This window comes from Cygnus olor, chromosome 5 (genome assembly GCF_009769625.2).
Source record: "Cygnus olor isolate bCygOlo1 chromosome 5, bCygOlo1.pri.v2, whole genome shotgun sequence".
Classification (NCBI taxonomy): domain Eukaryota; kingdom Metazoa; phylum Chordata; class Aves; order Anseriformes; family Anatidae; genus Cygnus; species Cygnus olor.
The window spans coordinates 12,623,470-12,645,343 of NC_049173.1; the positions used below are offsets into that span (position 1 = coordinate 12,623,470).

At 38.4% G+C, this 21,874-nt stretch overlaps 2 protein-coding genes across 3 annotated transcripts in view; one reads left to right on the top strand and one right to left on the bottom strand.

The window, feature by feature from the left end:
• On the top strand, nt 1-21,767 carry WARS1 (tryptophanyl-tRNA synthetase 1). Of its 2 annotated transcripts, none has more exons than XM_040557234.1 (11): nt 1-886; nt 2,893-3,107; nt 4,163-4,370; nt 11,335-11,443; nt 12,344-12,463; nt 13,046-13,228; nt 13,868-13,968; nt 15,188-15,300; nt 16,258-16,431; nt 19,405-19,545; nt 21,285-21,767. In XM_040557234.1, the coding sequence occupies exons 2-11, from the start codon at nt 2,994-2,996 to the stop codon at nt 21,441-21,443; spliced, it is 1,422 nt and encodes a 473-aa protein (XP_040413168.1). In that variant the 5' UTR covers nt 1-886; nt 2,893-2,993; the 3' UTR covers nt 21,444-21,767. The 2 variants fall into 2 exon arrangements, with proteins under 2 accessions (XP_040413168.1, XP_040413167.1); XM_040557233.1 differs by having other exon boundaries at nt 49-299.
• SLC25A47 (solute carrier family 25 member 47) overlaps nt 17,352-21,874 on the bottom strand; it is a 19,750-nt gene continuing 15,227 nt past the window's right edge. The window contains exon 8 of the transcript XR_005819995.1: nt 17,352-19,357. The gene's annotated coding sequence lies outside the window, so the exon portion shown is untranslated. The remainder of the gene's footprint in view (nt 19,358-21,874) is intronic.

Consider the following 21,874-nt stretch of genomic DNA (forward strand, 5'->3'; position numbering starts at 1 on the left):
TGGGGAGGTGGCGCGGAGGGGAGCCGGGCGGGAGCGGGCCGGGCCTGAGGGGAGCGGCTGTGACACGATCGCGTCTGACAGGGCCGGGTCGGGTCTGACGGGATCGGGGAGCTCCGGGCGCGCAGAGGGGAGCAGCCCGCCGCCCCCCGGCCTCTACGTGAGCGACCGGTAGCGCCCAGCAGCCGGCGGGGTCTGCGCTTCCCCTTCCTCCCGGGGCTTTCCGCGGAGCTGGGAATGGTGCAGCTGTGCGGCACGCGGCGCCTCGGCCACAGCGCGGCTTAGCGACCAGCGGGTCCCTCGTAAGTCGTCTAGGGAGGCCTTCCACGGCGGCGTTTTAATTACACGCGGTGTAAATGCGCGCAGGGCTGGTTGTGTTGTGGGAGGGGCGCTTTGAAGTCGTGCTCAGCTGCTAGTGCAACTGTTACGTGCTGCTTTTTTTAAGTTTTTTTTTAATTCTGGGAAAGGGGAGCCAAACGCTTGTGTTTTGTTTTGTTTTGTTTTGTTTTTTTTATCAGCTTTTGTAATTCACTGTGGCTGAATATGCTCAGCAATGGGCCAATATGTGCTGGGGAGGCTCTCCAAATTTCACTCTGAAAGTGGGAGATGACAAGGCGCTAAGCTTACAGCTCCGTTTCTTACAAAATCGTTAACGGGTAGCCACTAAGTATATTTGGGAGGCATATTCCTCCTCTAGTGAGGAAGAGACTTTTAACACATGTTTTAGTCTCTGAGTATTCAGCTAGCTCTCTTTGGATACGCAAAATCCTTTGAAAGTCATCAGGGTTCTACGTGGGCACAGAGCTTTTCCCTCACGGGCAGGGCATGATAGAGAACGCCCAGGGTGGATGCTATTTCCAACATACAGCTGTTTGCAGCTCACTATGAGGTTAATTTACTATTTTAACTTTCATTGCGTTTGTCACTGTCACCTCTGATTATAGTGCAGGCAAATTAAGAATCAGTGTGAGCTAAGATGACATCATTTTCTTCTCAAGAAAAAGCCCATGCAATAGCTTGGGTGATTGCATAATGAACCACGTCAGGCTGTGATGCAGCACTTTGCCACCCTGGCCAAATTGCAGTGATATTTTCCATAGAAATTTTTCCCCTCAGTTTGCTTTTCTCATTAGAATTTACACCGGTATCTCATTGTATCAGCCTCAGGTTTTATCAAATTCTTTTATGCATCTCTGTGTACCTTGTTGTTGTAGCATATTCATCGCTTTGAAATAGCTGCAGTTTGACTTCCAGTGTTATTTTACAGATAGGTTTCTTCCCTATTCTCTTTTAGCACTTATTTTCTTGTATGTAAATATGGCAAAATCAGAATCATAATGGTTTTTAAATTGTCTCTTACCATATTAAGTTAATGCTTGTTTATCCACAGTTCTGGATTTTTAAATATTCAGATGCTTGAATTATTACCAAAAAAAAAATGGTTATTTAGCCTGCGTACTGCTAAAGAGCATATCATTTTGTACAGGAAGCTGCTGAGCATGAATATTCTTTTTTAAATAAGGATTTCTGAAAATAAAGAGTCCTGTTTCTGTAGTTGAAATGGGTTTTCACCCATGGCAGGCTGATAACAGATTCACCAGATTTCTTAGACAGCAATAAAAGTCTATTTTTTAGATCTTTTTTAGATTTTTTAGAGAGTAGTTAAATGCAATTTATCAAGTAATTTTGGAAAAGTCGGAGGAAGAAATTGCGGGGGCACCTTTATAGAAGCCATATATAGTGAAATATAAGTTAATTCAATGCAGTCCATATTACAGTAGTTTTCCACTCTTGGAAACTACCAAGAGGTGTTCAATGTACTCGTTAAAATTAAGTACAAGACAGCTTACTTGTAACATGTTTTAGATTAAAACTGAAGGGATAAAGATCAAGATGTTTCTGATGTAGAGTGAAAATAACCTTGATTTTAATGCCTTTGATAACCAAAACTGTACACTTTCTTAACAGCATTATTTAACCTTCTGTACTTCCTCTGTTAGCGTACTGTAAACTATGCAGTTGTAATTTTCCAGAGTCTTGTATGCTATTATTTTTTTTAAAAGAGTGCTAAGAAACTTTCAGACTATGCCATTGTTAATTATTACAATATTATCTGTGTTAGCCTGGGAGAGAAGCCCATTTGTGGATCAAGGGCACACTCAGTGCTAGGAAGGTTCTCTGATTAAGGTATATGTTGGACATAAAGAAGGCTGCTGTGTTGTTATTCTCAGATTTAAGCTGTCTTCCAGCATTATTTTTCTTATGTACTGCTGAGAAACAAATAGTTTCTTAAATTTACAGACTGTTGCTTACGTGAGAATTGATTGTTTCATAGAAAGCAGCATTTCTCACTGATCATAAGTTTTGTAACATCTAGAGGAAAGCAGTAAAGACAACGCTTTTCTCTTGTATGCCTTTTTTATGAGTCGAAAGATTAGATTGCATATATTAAGACAAAATTCCTTACAATGGTTATAAGAATCTCTTGATCATTCAGCTTTTATGGAACAAAATTTGACAGGATATCGAGTGATACAAACACATTAATCAGGAGTCAGATGCTCTGAGTCATAAATATTTTTAATTACTTTGACACCTTTTTGAAAAGGTGTTCTAGTGTTAAATGGGATACTTAGAAACAACATTGGAATGATCTGTAAATTTATTTGGTGCTCTTGTCAATATCAGTCCATTTACACGTGAAACTGAATTTAGCATTCTAAACTTGTTTGCTCTCTGAAGCTCACTGTGTTAAAGTCTCTCCATTTATCAATCTGGTATGAATAGAATTAGATATGGGGTCAGCGTAGTTTTTGTGTTCTTATTCTATTGAGCTAATCTTCAAGATATATATGGAAGAATAAAACACACTTTCTTTTTTTTTTTTCCCTACAGTTCTCCTGGTTTTCGCTGCTGCGCTTTTGAATCTACAAGCCAAAAGACTGGAACTCGGATTTAGTTGAGTTGTAAATAAAAGGATCTTTTACACTGGCAAAATGGCCGATAGTCCAAACTGTGATTTGAAATCCCTGAGTCCACTTCAGCTGTTTGAAAGAGTAACTGAGCAAGGAGAGAAAGTCAGAGCACTGAAAGCAGGAAAAGCACCAAAGGTATTTTCATTCTATGTGCTGAACTCATCATTTTTCAGACTAGGTTTGTCTTTAAGAGTGCTGAAATAATATGATTGTTCTGAGATCTATTTTGTATTACAGTCAGAAAAAAAATCTTAGTTTAAAAGATTTATGTCCGTTTTGTGGACATACCTGGAGCAAGATAGTTATTAGCAAGAGCAAAGTTGTGAAGTAAGAACAGAGAGCTGTAGGCCTGGAAGGCTGCTTCAGCCAGTTGCTTTGCTATATAATGGGATCCAAGGTATTTGGTTTTCAAATGAAGTTTTTGTCATTTTCATTCCTCCCTGGTTTTAGATTCTCTGTTTAAATCTTTCTGGGAGCATTATTGTACGCACTAACAAATGTCTTCCTTTAGCAGTCCCTGTTTAATCTTCCTGTAGTAATTTGCCATTAATTTTCAGCTCTGTCATCACTATGTTGGCAAAGAGAGCTCAGGTTTCATATGGTCTCTCTTCGTGGATTGCGTGTGGGAGTAAGCCTTGAAAATTAGGCATTGTATAAAACTTGGTGTATTTATTGCTTGCATGAGATGTTACAATAGCTTTGTATTAAAAAAGTCATAGCAATGGAAGTTGTGAAGAACTTAATGTTCTTCTTTGTTTTCAAGTCTGTCATTAAATTGTAACAAATGTTATTTTAAGGTAAACCACTAAAAGAACATTCACTGTAAAGTAAATTATTATACTTTACTATATCCCTGTATCTTAGAAATCTATGCTTAAAATGTTGAGCTTGTCATCCCTCTGAAAAACAGGCATTTTTTTTCCCCTTAGGCACAAATAGAGAAGTGAAACAGAGGTACTTTAAATACCTTGCCAGTGATGTTCTAAGTTCTGCTGGTTAGGAAATTGTGTCACCTGCTATTTTCCTTACTTTTACCTTTGGCAGTGATGCTGCAAACATGTAAATAAAAGCTTAGAGCTTATGAGTAATGCATTTCAAGTCAAACCATGGATACAGAATTTTGGAGAATTGAGATGTAATTGTTTATCTCAATTGTGTCAAATTAAACAGCTGGTTTTTTCTTTATTCAGGATGAAATAGATGCAGCAGTGAGGATGCTGTTATCATTAAAGCTGTCATATAAAACAACAACGGGACAAGATTATCAGGCAGGCTTACCTCCAACAGACCTTGCATTAATAAACAATGGTACAACTAAAGAAGAGGATGAGGATTTTGTGGACCCCTGGACAGTGCAGACATCAAATGCTAAAGGCGTGGATTATGACAAACTCATAGGTACGGCTCTTTCTTCGTTGCTTCTAAGGAATTTATGCAGAGTGGTCATAATGACCACAAGAACAGCATATAACGAATCATAACAAATCTTGATCAACACCATTACGTGTAACAGTTTGTGTTTAATGTTAGCATTCATGTCTAAAGAATTTGCTGTGGAAGTTGAAAATGTCCCAGGCAGGGATTTCCTATGGAAGACTTAAATGTGTTGCAAACAACTTCTCAGTTTAAAATAAATCTTATTCAGTTAGTTTTTAACATATGGACTGTTATTAGAAGGTACATTAATGAAGACATTACGAATGGGTGTATATATCTTCAGTGTTTGTGGTGCAGAACCGCTAGAGCCCAGAGCATTCTGGCCAGGCTCTAGGATTTTTCCTACCATCTCTCTGCATCTGACTTGACTTCTGCATTAGGGAGAGCAGGGATGGTCCAAAAGTAATATAGAAATCTGTAAGTGTAATGACACCTTCACCAGGCATGCTATCAAACAGACTGATGCTGGCCGGGATGGAAAAGGTACCGCTCATGCCAAAAAAAATACATGTAATAGAAAATATTTCAGATAGGGAAGCTACAAAACTTGCAAAGTTCTGTAATTTAAGAAACAGGCTGTTAGTTAACTTCGTTACTTGTTTTATAGTCTATTTTTACAGTTTGAGTCCATAGCATAGAGATAGGTGAAAGAACTATTCATTAATTTCTACTATTTTTGCTTTTTAATGAAATGTATGTACCTCAGTGAAAATTCTGTAACAGTTGTACGTGGCTGGTGTGAGAAACAAGCTGTTAAGCAGACCACAGAGCATACACCCTTATGTGGCAGTAACCATGTATTTGCTTTTGAGAGCTCAGTTGTTAGTGTCAGCATTCTTTTAATTCAGTGTGATGTTACTGAATGATTACATCAAATGTATGTGTATTTTGGCTTAGTCTGAAGAAGGCAATAGGAGAAAGGAAAAATTGGAAAGGGAGAAGTGTGCAGAGAAAGATATATGTCAGTGGAGGGGGAGGAAGAAAGGTAATTGTTAGAATCTAGAAATGGACAAGATCACTCACCTCATTACCTGTGTAGATGTGGAGAAGACTTTTTTGTTTTCTTGGGGTGGATGGAGTTCTAAATCTTGTATAATAGTGGAAAGAGTAGAATACTTGTATGGCACAATCTCAAAGGTTTTTTGAGAATGGCTAGTATGACTTCACTGTAAATCGGTTAGCTAAAGTAATGCTGTTCTTTTACCTGACAGCAGTATCCTTTTTTCCAGTACCTATTTTTGTATGTGTGTATGTCCTTTTCATCTACTCAACAATGGAGGGTTAGACCAGTTCTGCTTTATTTACACTGCTAACGGATTGGGGGTTTTGGTGGATGAGTCATTTAGGTTATTCTAAGGGAAGCATTGAAAATTATTCAAAGAAGAATGCTAGCCACTCCAGGAAATGCAACAGTTACTGTTTGCTCTTTATAAACTTCCTCTTCCTCCTTTCCCTTATAAAAATAGTAATACAAAGTATTGTCCAAGAGTGTAATTTAATAGCTCTTACAATAAAGGAAATTTTTGTGCCACCTACAGTCTTTTTATATGCTAGTGGTACCCTATAAAGTTGTCAATGTGTTTGTTTTTCTTCAAGCATAGAAGAAATGAAAGTGCTAAAAGCATGTTGTGATTGAAAGGGGTATTATTCTGAAATGGTTGTCCTGGGTGTACACTTAAGTGCCTCCTTATGCACCAAAATAGGTATTCTGGGAAGAAAGGTTCTGTTAACTAAGTACTGGAGGTGAACATCCCTAGAGAATGTGTGTTTTTTGTGTTTTGAGCATAAGAAAAGAGCAGAGGGGTAAGTCAGAAGGAGCTCTGTATGTTAACAATGCTAATACTTCAGTGAGCTCAATATCGCAAGTGATACAGAACGTTTGCAGTTGGTGGGAGATCATCTAGTCAACCTCCCTGCTTAAAGCAGAGTTAATGAGAGCACATCGCTCAGCACCTTGTCCAGTAGGATTTTTGATCAAGGATGGAGATCCCACAGCCTTCCTGGGCAACCTGTTCCCGCATTTGACCATACACACAGTATGAAATATATCTCCTTTACTCCCCCCACCTCCCCTGCTCAGATACTTATACACATTGATAAGATCTCCCCCTTCCCGAGCCTTCTCTTTCAAGCAATCATTTGAGTGTGTCTGGATTCTTTCTGTGTTGAGGAGCCCAGAACTGGACCCAGCACTCCAGGTGTTTTTCACCAGCAGTGACAGAGGGGAAGGATCACCTCCCTAAACCTTCTGGCAGCACTGTTCCTAATGCATCCCACGAGGACATTGAGCTTCCAGTGCCGCAGGGACACATTGCTGGCTTGTTTTCAACTTCTTGCTTTCCAGCCTGTACCATTGCACAGAGGTACTGCTCTCCAGATTCATGACTTTACATCCCCTTTTGTTGAACTTCAGGAGATTTCTTTCAGTCCATTTCTTCAGCCTGGTGAGGTCCTTCTGAAAGGCAGTGCAACTATTTGGTGTATCAGCTACCCCTCCCAGTGTGCATCATCTACAAACTTGCTGCAAGTGCACTCTGTCTCCTCGTCCACATCATTAAAGAAGTTATTAAACGGTGTTGGCCCTGGTATTAACCCCCAGGACTACATGACTAACACCAGGGCTCCAGCTGGATTTTAGCTACTGGTCAGAACTGGTTGAGCCTGGCAATTCAGCCCATTTACAGTTCACCTCACTTACCTAGTCTGGGCTTCATCAGTTGACTATGAGAATAAGATGGGAGATGGTGTAAAAAGCCTTTCTGAAATTGAGATAAACAATATCCATTGTTCTCACGTCTTCTACTAGGCTCGTCATATCATCACAGAAGGCTAATAAGTTGGACTGGCATGATGTCCGATTCATAAATCCACGCTGACTACTCCCAGTGACCTTCGTGTCTTTAATAATGTTTGGAAATAGTTTCCAGGTTTATTTGCTCCATCGCATGCCTGGAGGTTGAAGTGAGGCTGATTGGCCTCCAGTACCGCAGATTCTTCTTCTTGCCCTTTTTCAAGGTGGGAGTGGTATTTGCTTTCTTCCAGTCCACAGGAGCCTCTCCCAGTTTCCATGGCCATTCAAAGATTATCAAGACTGGCCTGGTCAGTAAAGTTAGTGTAATAACAGAAAACTAATAATTTACTATTTGTATGCAAATATAACCAGGCAACAGCAAAAAGGAAAAGTACGCAATAAATTTTCAGCAAATGTAAATTTGCTCTTGAAAATGGCGGCTCTCAGGACCCCTTATATATAGCAAAAGTAAAGCTGTCTTTTGGGAAAAGGTAGAACACTAGAGATCAAAAGCAGAATCAAAGACAAGGGCTCTGTGTCCCTGTCAGAAGCTGGTTAGGAAGGCAGATTTCTTTCTGGACAGAGAGTTTAAAATACACTGAACTTTCTCATTAGAGGAAATATACAGGCAAGTATTACGCAGTTTTTTAACAAGGAAAATGAAGATAGACAAAGAAAAGGGAGTCACACAGTCTGTTAATGTTTAATACAATTAGGTAGGCATTTCCAGTAAAGTGTTCTACGTTGGTGGAAAGCGACTTTTTACAGATAGATAGTGACAGGACAAAGAGGAATGGTTTTAAACTATAGGAGGGGAGATGTCAATTAGTTATTAGGAGGAAATTTGTCACTCAGAGGGCGGTGAGGCACTGGCACAGGTTGCCCAGAGAAGCTGTGGATGCCCCATCCCCGGAAGTGTTCTAGGCCAGGTTGGATGGGGCCCTAATCAATCTGATCTGGTGGGTGGCATCCCTGCCCATGGCAGGGGGGTGGTGATCTTCAAGGTCCCTTCCTACCCAAACCATCTATGATTATGTAATATCAGAGAGCTTTTAATCACTTTATGTGACAGTGCAAATATTTCTGAGGTGGCTAGCCTCAGTTAGTCTTCAACATTCTCATAATTTCTTTATCGCAGAATGGTGGAGGTTGGAAGGGACCTGTGGAGGTCATCTTGTCCCACCCCTCTACTCAAGCAGGGCCACCTGTGGCAGGTCGCCCAGGACCGTGTCCATGTGGCTTTGGAGGATAACCAAGGAGGGAGATTCCAGAACCTCTCTCTATAAGATTAGCCTCTTGACATTTGTTATTGTTCTGCTGAATCAAACGTTTTTCGTGTTCATTTGGTCTCTATTTAGCATTCATCCAAATTACAATTACTTTGGCACTTTGTAATGCATTTTATTTGCTAGGCAGAAATTAAATCAGTAATTAAGGTCTGCTTGGGACAAGCACATTTGGAAACACTCAGAAGACATATGGATTAAAGTGGTGTTTGCTGAATCATGAACCAGCATTTATTTTTTTTAGTGGCACTTATCTTAATGAGTCAGTGGATGGGCCTGGTGTCTCCTTTGTGTGCTATCCCTCCTGAGTCACCTCCAGTGAATGGACAGTTGCACAGGAACTTTTTCACCATTATCCAGTGGGAAACAAGAGTTCTTGTTTTCCCTCCCGTTTAGTAATGGATTCACATGACTTTAAGTGTACTGACTACGTACAAAGCCTTGTATTAATGCTGTGCATAACCAGTAATTTAGAAGAAAATGAGATAGGTGGAGAAGGTCTGAAGCTGCAGAAACATAGTCAAGTTGATGCTTAGATTGGATGCATTACTATTCTTCTTTCCTGTCAAGAGTCTCTCCTGCTTTTCCTTCAGTGGGGGTTTCTGATTTTTGTCTGTGCAAGGCTGTTTAGTTAATAGTCCACCTAACAAAGTGCAGCATCAAACTTAAACATACATCCCAATTTTCAGCCAGACTGTAGGAGTACCCTGTACCCTGTACTCGGTATTTCGCAGCATCCCAGTGCTCCAGGGTACATGTTGGGCTTAGTCTTCTGTCCCATCCCTTTTGAGCGCTGCAGTCTCGAGCATGAGGATGGCCATGGTCTTAAATAATCCTTTTTGAGATGTATACAAAGCCTTTATTGACTAAAACTAGCCTCCATGCTGTGTTCTGAGAACCTGTGCTGTAAAGGGTTGGAAAGCCTCTTTTCCTCTTCTGGGAAAGAGATTGGTGTAGTCTGGCTGTATGATAAGCCAAGGGTATCTGAATATTTGGCTTTCCAAATTACCCCAAGTGTATTCAATATTCCTTGATGCCCCTGTAGATTAATTTTGTGTGTAAAATGAGTTGTATTCCCAAGGCAGTGCACTGAAAGAGTTCTGCCTCCAGTTGGAATCAACTTCTTCTTGTTATCCAGTGGTCTAAACTGTTACACTGTCCAGCTAAGGATCATTACCATGTGCTAGGATGTAACATCAGAAGCCCACCTGCTCCAGTAGGAAGTTGCAGTCTTCGGAAGGACGTTTCAGTTAATTACTGCATCCCTGCAGAAAGGCTTGTTTTTTGTGTTGATTTTTTTTTTATATATATAGATGGAGATAGATTATTATATACATAAAAATGTACATTTTTATCTATTTTGTTCTCTTGATTAGTTTGTCAATCCCAATAGCTAATACTGCAGATTGTTCCAATGCTGAGTAGAGCAGAATAGTAGCAAAGAGTAGATTCCTGTCTAGATCATTTTGAACGGGTCAAAATCATGGAGAATTGACATGATTTATTAGGGTCCAAGAATTGGGATTGTGTTGTGGTTTAGCCCGGCTGGCAGCCAAACACCACACAGCCGTTTGCTCACCCTCCCCCCTCCCTCTCCGGGATGGGGGAGGGAAACGGGAAAGTGAAGTCTGTGAGTTGAGATAAAGACAGTTTATTAAGACAGGGAAGATAATAACAATAATAATAAGAATAATAATAATAATGGTATTAATAGTAATAATGTGTACGAAATAAGTGATGCACAATGCAATTGCTCACCACCCGTTGACCGATGCCCAGCCTATCCCCGAGCAGCCGGCCCCCCCCTCCACCCCGGCTAGCCACCCCTATATATTGTTCAGCATGACGTCAGATGGTATGGAATACCCCTTTGGCCAGTTTGGGTCAGCTGTCCTGGGTCTGTCCCCTCCCAGCTCCTGCTGCACCCCTAGCCTGCTCGCTAGCAGGACAAAGCGAGAAGCTGAAAAGTCCTTGGCTTGGTGTAAGCACTGCTCTACAACAATTAAAACATCAGCATGTTATCAGCGCTCTTCTCATTCTAATCCAAAACATAGCACCCTGCCAGCTACTAGGAGGAAAATTAACTCTGTCCTAACTGAAACCAGGACAGATTGGAGTATAGGAAGCTCTAATGAAGAAATAAAAGATTTTCCCAGTTCAGTTTCATCTGCAGTGGGAAAGAAATGCTGCTGTTTCAGTCTCACAAAACCCTTCTTGAATGAAATCACTTCCTCTGAAAATACTGTTTTATTTTAATCAGCTGCATTTCCTAAACTGTTTTCCAAGTAATAAGTCTTACTTGAATGCAGTGAAGGGTATTATGCATTACCTTTTCAAGCCTCTTGAGGGGAGCAGTGTCCGTAATCATGTCAATATAAATGAAAAATGAAGTTTGGAAAAGAACATTTGGGGTTGAAAAGAGGAAAATATGATTTGAGGGCTGAAAATTCAGACATGAAGAAAGCAACATTCAGAGCCTCGCAGCCATTCTTATCCTTTGATTTACGGATGCCAAGTTATTGACCTAGATATGTTTCTCTGGAATGTTTTTTGTTCTGAATAAGCATACTCCTTGTATAAGGAGACGGCTATTATGATTAATCATAGATGGAGCAAAATGGAGATGTAGCAAATAGACTGGGCCTGCTAGCATAGAGTTAGTATCGGGGACTACTGCTGGGACTCCAGGGAAGAATCAGGAAAATCTAGGCATTTTACATTTTTCCTAAAACTTAAAGATGTTCTTTTTGATCTAGGCTGCACTGGTATGTTCTTGGTAAATCCAAGATCTCTTTGTAGCTATGCTATGCTTAATTTTATTTTATTTTTTAATATTTTATTATTATAGTTCGGTTTGGCAGCACTAAAATTGACACGGATCTGATCAATCGAATAGAAAGAGCTATTGGGCAAAAACCTCACCGCTTTCTACGTAGAGGAATCTTTTTTTCTCACAGGTGAGTTTTTCTCATTAAAACTCAAAAAGGCCAGATTAGGTAGACTTCCTGTGAGCATTACTGGGCTCACAGTCTTTGTGTGAGCATTTGCTCTGACATGCAAAAGACCATGTTCTTTACGCCAAGGTAAACCAACTGTGAATTGAAACTAGCAGCTACTCCAGGTTTACCCTGTCAAAACTTGAACCACTTTGTTCTTTCTGGGTACATGCATCTTTTTCTGATTTGTCTTCACTTATCCTAAATAGAAGAAGTGTGCAGGGAATCTTTGCTTTGTACAGGTTCCATTTTGAGCCAGTATGTAAACAGCCAGATGGAGAATTTGGTCTGGCAAAGAACTCCAGGTCTCACATGCTGGCATTGCTGATTTCAGCAGGGGTCCACATGGCATGTGGACCTATACTTCTTTATTGTTACATAAAAAAGGCTCAGGGAATAATCTTAAGCACCAGCCTGGCAGTCATCTACACTGTTTAATTTTTAGCATGCATTGACTTTTGGCCCGTGGCAGCTAGCACTTTTCGAGTAAGTGCCTGAGCATGATTGAGGGCATAACCTACACCACAGATCATTCCAACCAGGTTGCTTTAACATAACACCTTATTTGGGAAATGATTCCTAGCTCTGTTTTATGAAGCTTTAGAAATTATTATCCAATTAAGTAAATTTCTCTTTGTTTTTCCTCATAAGCTGGCTGAAGGAGACAATCCTTTTCTTAAATCAGAAAACTAATTAAAAATATATATATTTCCAGGACACTTAAGATACTACATTTCACTTATTAATACATTTGGCTTTAAAAGCACTTGAATTTTGAATAGAAAAGAATTACAGAAGATATTTCTTCTTAAATTCTTTGAATTGCCTCATGTTTTCTTTTGTTTGTTTTTTCTTCTTCAGGGATATGGACCAAATCCTTCATGCTTACGAAAATAAGAAGTCCTTTTACCTTTATACGGGCAGAGGGCCGTCCTCTCAGGCAATGCATGTTGGTCATCTTATCCCATTTATATTCACAAAGTAAGCTTTTTCTACAATTTTCATTAATCAAAACATTTTTTCCTAAGGAAATGTTGAATGCTGCTTATGGAACTAAATGATACATTGCAGTGAGCTTTTTTTGTTTGAGGTGAATATTGATGAACAATGCAATCTTAACATTTCATTAACATGATCACAATCCGTGTATTACCATAAAGCCATCTTCCTTGCACCTGAAGCTTGTCGGCACTTCTTAGAATTTTTGTTTTTCTTAAACACAAGTTTGTGATGAGACTTAATAACATCATTGTGTGAGGTGGTACCTGCAGCAGCAGGACACTAAGAAATTGGATTCTGAGTCAAAAAATCTCTTTGAATTCTTCTGTCATTGCAAATGGTGACTGCTAACATATGTACAGGAAACGAGTCTTTTTTTTTCCAGATAAGTTGTCATTATAATCTGTATAAAGTGCTTACCTCTGCTCAGATAAACATAAGTAACTGCATATGGTGCAGTCCTTTGTATATACTTTTGTTTAAATGTATAAAAATATTTTTAACTGTGTGGCTAAAATGTCTAGTTTTAATCATTCTGAGATAAAATTTTTCTGCTTTTATAAGGTGGCTGCAAGAAGTATTTGATGTTCCCTTAGTTATACAGTTAACTGATGATGAGAAGTACCTCTGGAAGGATCTGACAACTGAGAAGGCATATGAATATGCTAAAGAAAATGCAAAAGATATCATTGCATGTGGTTTTGATGTCAATAAAACCTTTATCTTTTCTGATTTAGACTACTTGGGGTAAGTATAAATTTCTTCAGAGCATTGAAACAAAAAAATTGTCTGTATTTTCTCTTCTACTTTGACAGCCAACAGTGTTTTAACTAGTGTATCTAGATTGGAAAGCTTCAAGACAAGCTTTACAATACTTAAAGTAGAAACATTCACTTTTATGCTGCTCAACATTTTGTATATATCCTCTTTTCATTCTTCTGTGTAATATATAAACAAATACTCGTGTGTGCAGGACTTAAATTACAAAAAGTATATTAAAGCTGCTAAAATGTAAAATATACCTAAACCACCAAGAAAACCACAGGTTGATTTTAAGGTGGCATCAAAATCTTTGAGATGTGTTTGTACTTTATCTGCATTAACTAAAGGCATCAACTGTTATGGTCAGTTAATTTAACAGCATGAAAGATTATCATTTGAACTTTGAGTAAACTTTAAAGGAGATTTAAGAAAAGAAACCTCTGTTGGAGCTGCCTTTGTAGAAGATCCTCTCATTATCATCTCCATGGGCCACCAAAAGACCAAAACAGTGCCTTCAGAGATTTAATCCTTCAAGTTTTGTAACATTCTCAGCTTTTGGAATGAAAGCTTTTATCTGTGCTTTCCCACTCTTTGTACTTTATTTTTCCACTTTCTTTCTCACAGGTCAAGTATGGGATTCTACAGAAACATCGTCAAAGTTCAGAAGCATGTTACATTTAACCAAGTGAAAGGAATCTTTGGCTTTACAGACAGTGATTGCATTGGTAGGAAATAACATGGGTTACTGGAAGTGATCCTTGCTTTCGCTTTCTGTGGCACTATTTAAGTAACTGTTTGAAGAGATTGGTATCTGCTGTTCATGAAACAGATGGGAAAAACAAGATGCATGTTTCTAGGCTGATTCTAACAGGGTGTTACTGTGGTTTCTTCAGTATAGAAAACACTTGGCAGTGAAATTCCTAGGGTGTATTATTAGTAACAACAAAGTGCAAAACACAAAAGTTGAAATGATCAGGACAGAGAACAATTCTTGGTTTTTAGAACTATTGTAGCTATAGTCAACTATACTTCCTATAAATTTCTACTGCAAAAGTAGAACATTTTTCATACACATGTGAGAAAAGATAAGGAGTGCTCAAAAGCCTTATTGTCATGGTGCTAGGTAACTCTGTCTTCCATTTACTTCGCTGCGATTGTAGGTTTCTGTCACATTGGCCAAAGAAAGGTTCCTTGTCAATGATGGTATTAAAACATAGGTGTTCCTAACTGCTAACGTCATTCTCTGACCAATAATTGGTCAGCTTTTCAGACTTAATTGTAGCTGAAAAACAGATTCCTATTTCTGCCTTACCAGTGTTCTAATAAATGTTGGTATTGTATTAATGACTTCATTCCATGTTTGGAAAAATCTACTACTTGGTTTCTGTTCTGAGAGTATTTTGATCAGGGAAGTAGGTTGGTCACTCTATGAGTAAGTACTATAGAAAAAGAAAATTAACCACGTCTGAGATTTTTGAACAGCATGCATATAGCAATGATTGTAAGATCTTAGAAGAGACTTCGCCTGATAAGTATCTCTATACTAATTCTCTCACAAAGAGAATGTGAGAGGAAAAAAAAAAAGAGCAGCTCAGAGTAATGATACAGTCAAGTATATTTCTGTGAAGGACAGATTATTCAATGATGAAGGAAAAGTATAAAAAGCATGTGTTGCTGAACCTTGTCCTGAATCTTTGTGATCACAGCCTACCCCTTTTTCATTAGTACCTAAATTAGTTTTAGTTGATGGTTTGTTGAGCTCATAGAAGGTACAGATGAAAAGGTTTCCTCAGCTGAGGCAATACTGCGTGATAAAGACAAGTATTGGTCTTCAAGTGAGTATCCAAATGACTCACATGTGCATTTTACATATTTCAAAAGGTTCTCTCTATTTATCATTGCATATATTGACTTCTCACCTTTTCCAAACTTCTCGTGTTCCAGGTAAGATCAGTTTTCCTGCTATTCAAGCTGCTCCATCCTTCAGTTCATCATTTCCACAGATCTTCAATGGCAAGGAAAACTTACAGTGTCTTATTCCATGTGCTATTGATCAGGTAAGGAAATCATATTTTCATCATAGTGAGCCTTAACTTGCAGCACCAGAGATTTATGTTGTACCCTAGGGAAAAACCTTCTATCAGTAAAAGTAAAGAAGCATTGGAATAATTTGTCAGAAAGGCTGCAGAACCTTAACAACTGAGATCTATAAAGAGAGGATGGAGGAACATGTGGCCATTAAAAATAATTACTCATTATTGGTTTTTCACATCACCAGTCGTGAAGTAGCAAAGAGAAGTCCAAGGACAATCAAGAGGGACTTTAAGGCTTTGGGGAAATTGATTAAAGGACCAGGTGCATGGGTAGCAATTTCATCTATCCTTCCACTACCAGGGAACAATACTGAAAGGAACAGGCAGACCCAGGTAATCAATACATGGCCACAAGGCTGGTGTCACCAGCAGAATTTTGGGTTTCTCGATCATGGGGTGGTCTACACAGCAGCAGGCCTGCTGGTACCTGATGGGTTGCACCTTTCTCAGAGGAGAAAAAGGATTTTTGCACGTGATTTAGCATGGCTGATACATAGAGCTTTAAACTAGATTTGAAAGGGTAAAGCTTGCCATCTTGGTCGGTATCGACCTCCAAATCCCTGTAAATGTGTCTGTTAAGTGAGGGAATCAGAATGTACAGTGAAACTACAGAAATTAAAAAAAAAAGTGGGGGGGGGGGGAGGATTTGGGTTTTGTTTGTTAGTTCCTCTGGATGGACCAAATTAGGGACATTGTTTAGTGGTACACTTGGACTTGGCAGTGGTAGGTTAATGGTTGGACTAGATATCTTAGAGGTCTTTCCAACCTAAATGATTCTGAGTCTGAGAACTGGAAATAGGTTATGGAACTTTCTTTTTTTTTCTTGAGACCACCTGTTAAGGAATGAACAATCCAACACTAATCAGCCTTTAAAACACATTTTTCAACTTTATTCTGTGCTTTTATTGATCGTTGTTCCAGGACCCTTATTTTAGAATGACCCGAGATGTAGCACCTAGAATTGGATATCCTAAACCAGCCTTACTGCACTCAGTCTTCTTCCCAGCCTTGCAAGGAGCACAGACAAAAATGAGTGCTAGTGACCCCAACTCCTCCATCTTCCTCACTGATACACCCAAACAAATCAAGACAAAGGTAAGGATCTTAAAAGCTTGAGCTCACAAAAGCTTTATAACAAATAGAGGTAGTGCTGCTCATGTTTACAATGGCAAATTTTTAACGTTTCCTTTGAACACGTGGACATATTTGCAACCTTTTTCCCATACATTTCATTGCAGAGCATCTTTAGCAGTTGACCAAATTACACAAATTTAGCTAGACTATCAAATGTAATCTTTTGCCTTGCCAACTAAGCTAACAGTGCAAACATTCGATAGAATAACATACAAAACATCATGTTTGTTCATCTGATAGGTCTGAGTAATGGTGTAAGAATAAGATCTGTGGAGGCTCATGCTCTAGAAATAAATATTATGTTGCCATAGTTTTGGAATCTAACAGCCCTTGATGTAAATAACATAAACGGCTCTTTCTTTTGACTACCTCTCCGTGCCAGGAGCACCAGGTGTTTCACAGTAGCAGTTAGAACACATGCCAGACTTTCCTTACTGCTTGGGGATCTGCTGCCATGCACTTCATCCTCAAATTTGCAAATAAATATTTTGATTTTCACCTAACTTTTAGAAGGCCTATTTTCTCCTATCTGAGTATATTCCTAGTGCCCCTTTTAGTTCAAAGGAAAATCTGTCTTAATCTGTGTCAGATGATTATGTTTTGCAAAAGTTCACATACGCTATAGTATTAAAAACAATAAAAATCAGAAAAAGGATTTGGAAACGGATAGATAGACAAGATAACTGGACATGAAGTAACTATCAGTCACAAAAAGAAAAAAGATGCGAATGTTGTTTCTGCTATGTGGGCTTGGATTCATTGTCTTGTGGTTGACAAACCCATATATTGGTCAGATTCTTCTGCAGTCATTTCATAATAATTCATTGTCTTACGTAGAAACTGATTAAACAGTACTCTTTCGAAAAACTGGAATTCTTCATGTGTTTGGATGGTAAGAATTCCAAGTTATTTGTACAGTTACACAGTTGCTTTTTAAAAAGCACATATAATCTCAGAATAGAGGATACACTGTTAGGGGTAATATTGATAATATTCTTCCATTTTTCCTAGCAAATAGGTAGTAATCTGCGAAGAGATCCAAGAGGATTTATGTCCAATTAACAAGTCCTACTTCTGCTACCTTTAAAAATGTGGAAAAAATAACAAAATAATTCTAGTTACTTGGAAAATAAAACTATAAAGAGTAAATCCGGAACACATTGTAAAACATCAAGTAATGGAGGACAAACTGAGAATCGTTTCAGCTTCTGAAGCCCATCAAAAATTAACTATGGAAACAGTGCTTGAGTGAAAGACCAAATATTTTTATGGCCAAGAAATGAAAAATTAGAGTAGGAAAGGTGATTTCTGGTGATGCATGAAGGTTAAAAACAGAGTGCTGCTGCCATACAAAAAGAATTACTGCTTGCAGCATTTTTCAGATCATTAGTACGTTGCTAAGTAGTGAGATTCAAAACTTCCAGGTAACATAAGATGAACAATTAGTAGCTACTGGAAAAGGCTGAGAAGCTTCTGGGAAATCCATTCAAAGTTGATGAATGGCAACATTATAATAAACTATTTTATCTGTAATAATTCAGAGAAAAGATCAATGCATCACCAGGTAAATCATTCAAACCTCAAGTCAATGCCAGAATATGTAAGAAATGAGCTCAAAATTAATGTAGGAAACATTTTGTATAAAACAATAATGTGCCTTCACCTGGCGTATTTAATCCCTCTCACTTTAGTAAGAAGAGAAACTGCAAAAAATATGGATATAGAAAAAAAAATCATACAAAGACTTTCAAAATCTAATAAGGAACAGGTATGGGGAAGTGCAAAATAATACCTAAAATCTTAATTTTACAGATTCTGAGACAGTTATTCAGGTTGTTCTACAATATAAGAATAGATGTAATGTGACAGGTGGCAGTTTATTTTCTTGAGATATTCATTGGTGCATAATTTTTGTAATTCAATGCCACAAAACCATCATCATACAGTGGTTAGAAAGAATCAAAAAAAACATGTTATTTGTGTTATATAATACAGATAATAAGAATGTTCTGAAATGGCAAATATATAACAGTTCCTAAGTACTAGAACTAGTACAATCTTCCTTCATAGGCATGTGTGTCTCCTAGCTGGTTGTTGTTGATGTCTGAATAGATAGAAGATTCAAAGAAAGCCCACCTTATGGTTGAAGAAGGCTTTTCTCCTGTTCCTGTCTATTAGCTTTGTTTATATTTGTGGCACAGTTAGCATCCTCTGAGATTTCTATACATGTAAAAAAAAAAATTAAAAATATGCCAGTGGCTTCTGAATTAGCTGGGAGTGGGATTAGCAGGTAAATATATTCACCAGTGCAGTTCATCTGCCCGTAGGAAGCTATGCATAAAAGAAAAAGTAGGGGGTTGGGAGTCAGCAAGTATTCCATTTTTAGATTGAACAATTGTGCATTTGTCTAGTGATAGCCATTCTAGCTAGCGTTTTGTAATGTTTAGCCTTGCTTTCTTTTGTTTTCCTCTTCCCTGAAAAAGAGTCTAGGTTCTCTCTAGGATTTCTTCAAAAATTCTCCACGCCTTCTTCATCTCTTTCAAAATTAATTTCTTAATGGGATGAATATCCTATTTCTTCTTACAGAAGTACATTTTCTGTAAGTACAAAGTCCATCCAACAGGCAACAGCTTCAGCAAAAGGGACTTAGATTTTTTTTCACAAAATATGGTGTGGATTATTTTTGATTCTTGCTTCATTTTTGGTCTGGCTATGCAACCTGTGGAGTATGTATGTAGCATTTTTCTCTGCTGACTTCCAGTGACTGCTTTTTGCCTTCTTGCTTCAGTCTTGATGCTCTGCATTAACTTGTCCCAGTCACCCTTCAGCTTCACCTTAATAGAGGGTTTGGAGGATTGTGATGTACCTCTGTTTACAATACAGTAATCTGCAATTTAGTAGAAATTATACCATAAAACCACTGCATTGTTTCAGATTAACAAGCATGCCTTCTCGGGAGGCAGAGATACTATTGAAGAGCACAGGAAGTATGGAGGTAACTGCGATGTCGACGTGTCTTTTATGTACCTGACTTTCTTCCTCGAAGATGATGACAGGCTTGAACAACTGAAGCAGGTAAGTAGCCAACTTGAAGAGAGTATTATTCATTCCTTACTCCAAGGCTGTAACTAAGTCCTCCTGTGAACCTTCTGCAGGAAGGCAGTTGTGTTGTTATTCTTATGGTCTGCATTCCTTGCAAGTATTTATATTAAGACCTCTGTATTTTTGTTGCAATGTTCACCTTTCTCACAAGTCATTGTCTTTTTTTTTTTTTAAAAAGTTTTTAATTTCCAAGCATTTTCATAAAGATCTCCAACACTGTAGGGCAGTATCTCCCCAACTTTTTAAATGATACCGCCTTAGGATTAATGTTATTTTTAATTGTATAATGAACTCTGCCTGTTCCATATATGTAAAGTACCTGAATACTCTGCAGCTCCAAAAGCTTGCTGATCTTTTTTTTTCTTATTATCAAAAGAAAGGTTATAACTATGAGGAGTTGATTAAATGAGGCCAAGCACAAGCTGCTTTGTATAGGTTACATTTCCCTAAACCTGTTTGGCAGACTTCTGTCCCTAGGGGTGGTAGCAAGGCATTTCACTGCCTTCAATTTTGGTGTCATATCAATACTAGGCAATACACCTTCTTTGGAAGGCAGTATATTTAGGTAATAGTACCCACGTCATATTGGTTTGTCGGCTTTCTCCTGGTGGAAACAGCTGCAAGAAGGGCAAGAGCTACAGATTCTTCTCTAACCTTCTGCTCTTTCCCACACAAGGACAGGGTTGGATAGCTACTAAACCCCTGGAAATCTGTTGCAAATTCCTTATGGAAATCTGTAGTACGTTTGACATGCTGAGCAATTTTCCATTAGTCTCCAACCATTAAAACAAAATCAGTACAACTCCGCTACAGGGGGCGCAAAGCCTGTACTACAGTCAGCAGCTTACAGCACTGATGCCTCAGAATCAGATTAGAAAACATGAAGTTTGTGCCTATAGTGGCATTAGAGGAGCTGTTCCAGTTATGGTACCACAGGGAGAAGCTTTCAGAACTGGGTACTCAGAGAAAGCAACATCAGTGTTATTGAGAAAGAGGAAAAAAAAAAGATTAAAAATAAAAACTGAAATTAAAACAGTTCATTCTTGTTAAGATATTTTACTTATTTATTTTATAATACCAATTCAGTATTACAAATGGCTTAATCGCAAGGGGAAGTAAGTTTGTCATGTTTATTGTCATTTCAAATCATAGCTGAACTGCCCCAGCCATGTTTTCTAACTGGGGCTGAACCTAGTCACCTGTTTAGCTAAAGTGTTTTGAGTAGCAGAGCAATTGCATGGCTTACCCACTGTGAATATGAATACTCATGTGAACAGAGATTCTGAGTTCTTTCCTGTAAAAAGGATACTTCAGTCACATCTAATGCCTTAGCCAAACTAGATGAGAGAACAATATGAGAATTTGAGCCCAGCTTAGGGTAACTATTTATTTGAAATGGTATTTAAGGGAGAAAAACAGTTTCCTGCAAATAATTACAGGATTTCCCAGTTAAATTCTTGTGAATGTATCTTATTTATTCCATATAATTAGTCATACATTAAATTGCCTTTTAAAAGATTTAAGGCAGTTGGGCAACAAGCAATTTTTACAAGTTACATTTTCAGAGTGATACCACATGATCTTTTAAGGCATGTGCTTGTTTTCAAGACATCCTGATCTTCATTTGCCACGGCCAGGCTTTTAAAGAAATATTTGTCACTAGGTCCTTTTCCATACAGCACCATATTTAGCAAGCAACACTTTCTTGACAGGCATACACAAGTGGGGAATTGCTCACAGGGGAGCTGAAGAAGGTACTTATTGAAACATTGCAGCCCATGATAGCAGCTCATCAAGAGAGACGGAAGCAGGTCACAGATGAAGTGGTGAAGCAATTCATGACTCCACGGAAGCTAGCTTTTGAATTTTGAAGAAATGCTTATGTAACTTACCATTCGATGAACCAAAATTGACTGTTGTCTTCTGTTGTATATGATCATTCCCTAGTTATGTACAACCTGCAATCACTGCTTTATAAATATTGCTCTTAGTGAGTTACTTCCTATGAACATCAGAGTACATGAAAAATTGAAAACTGGACTCGTAGCTACTTAAAATCAAAGTGTGTTAATAAAGGCATTGAATCTGTACAAGACAGAATTACCCAATCTTGCAGTGAGGCATGTCTGTCAGCACAAGACTGTATTTTATTGTATTTCATGTTGAAAATATAAATAAAAATGCCATTTTAATGATGAAGTCTAACTTGTAAATTGTTGTAGATATGTTGTTAGGAGGTCGTATCTCAAACTAATAACTGGTAGCTCCATTGTTTTTTGTGTAGCTCGGTTTACTAGACTAT

Excerpts from the sequence above, each read along its gene's own strand:
- WARS1 (XM_040557234.1), top strand. The coding sequence starts at position 2,994 with ATGGCCGATAGTCCAAACTGTGATTTGAAATCCCTGAGTCCACTTCAG. Across the intron at positions 11,444-12,343 it reads GGAATCTTTTTTTCTCACAG|GGATATGGACCAAATCCTTC; the intron begins GTGAGTTTTTCT and ends TTTCTTCTTCAG. Across the intron at positions 16,432-19,404 it reads CCAAACAAATCAAGACAAAG|ATTAACAAGCATGCCTTCTC; the intron begins GTAAGGATCTTA and ends GCATTGTTTCAG.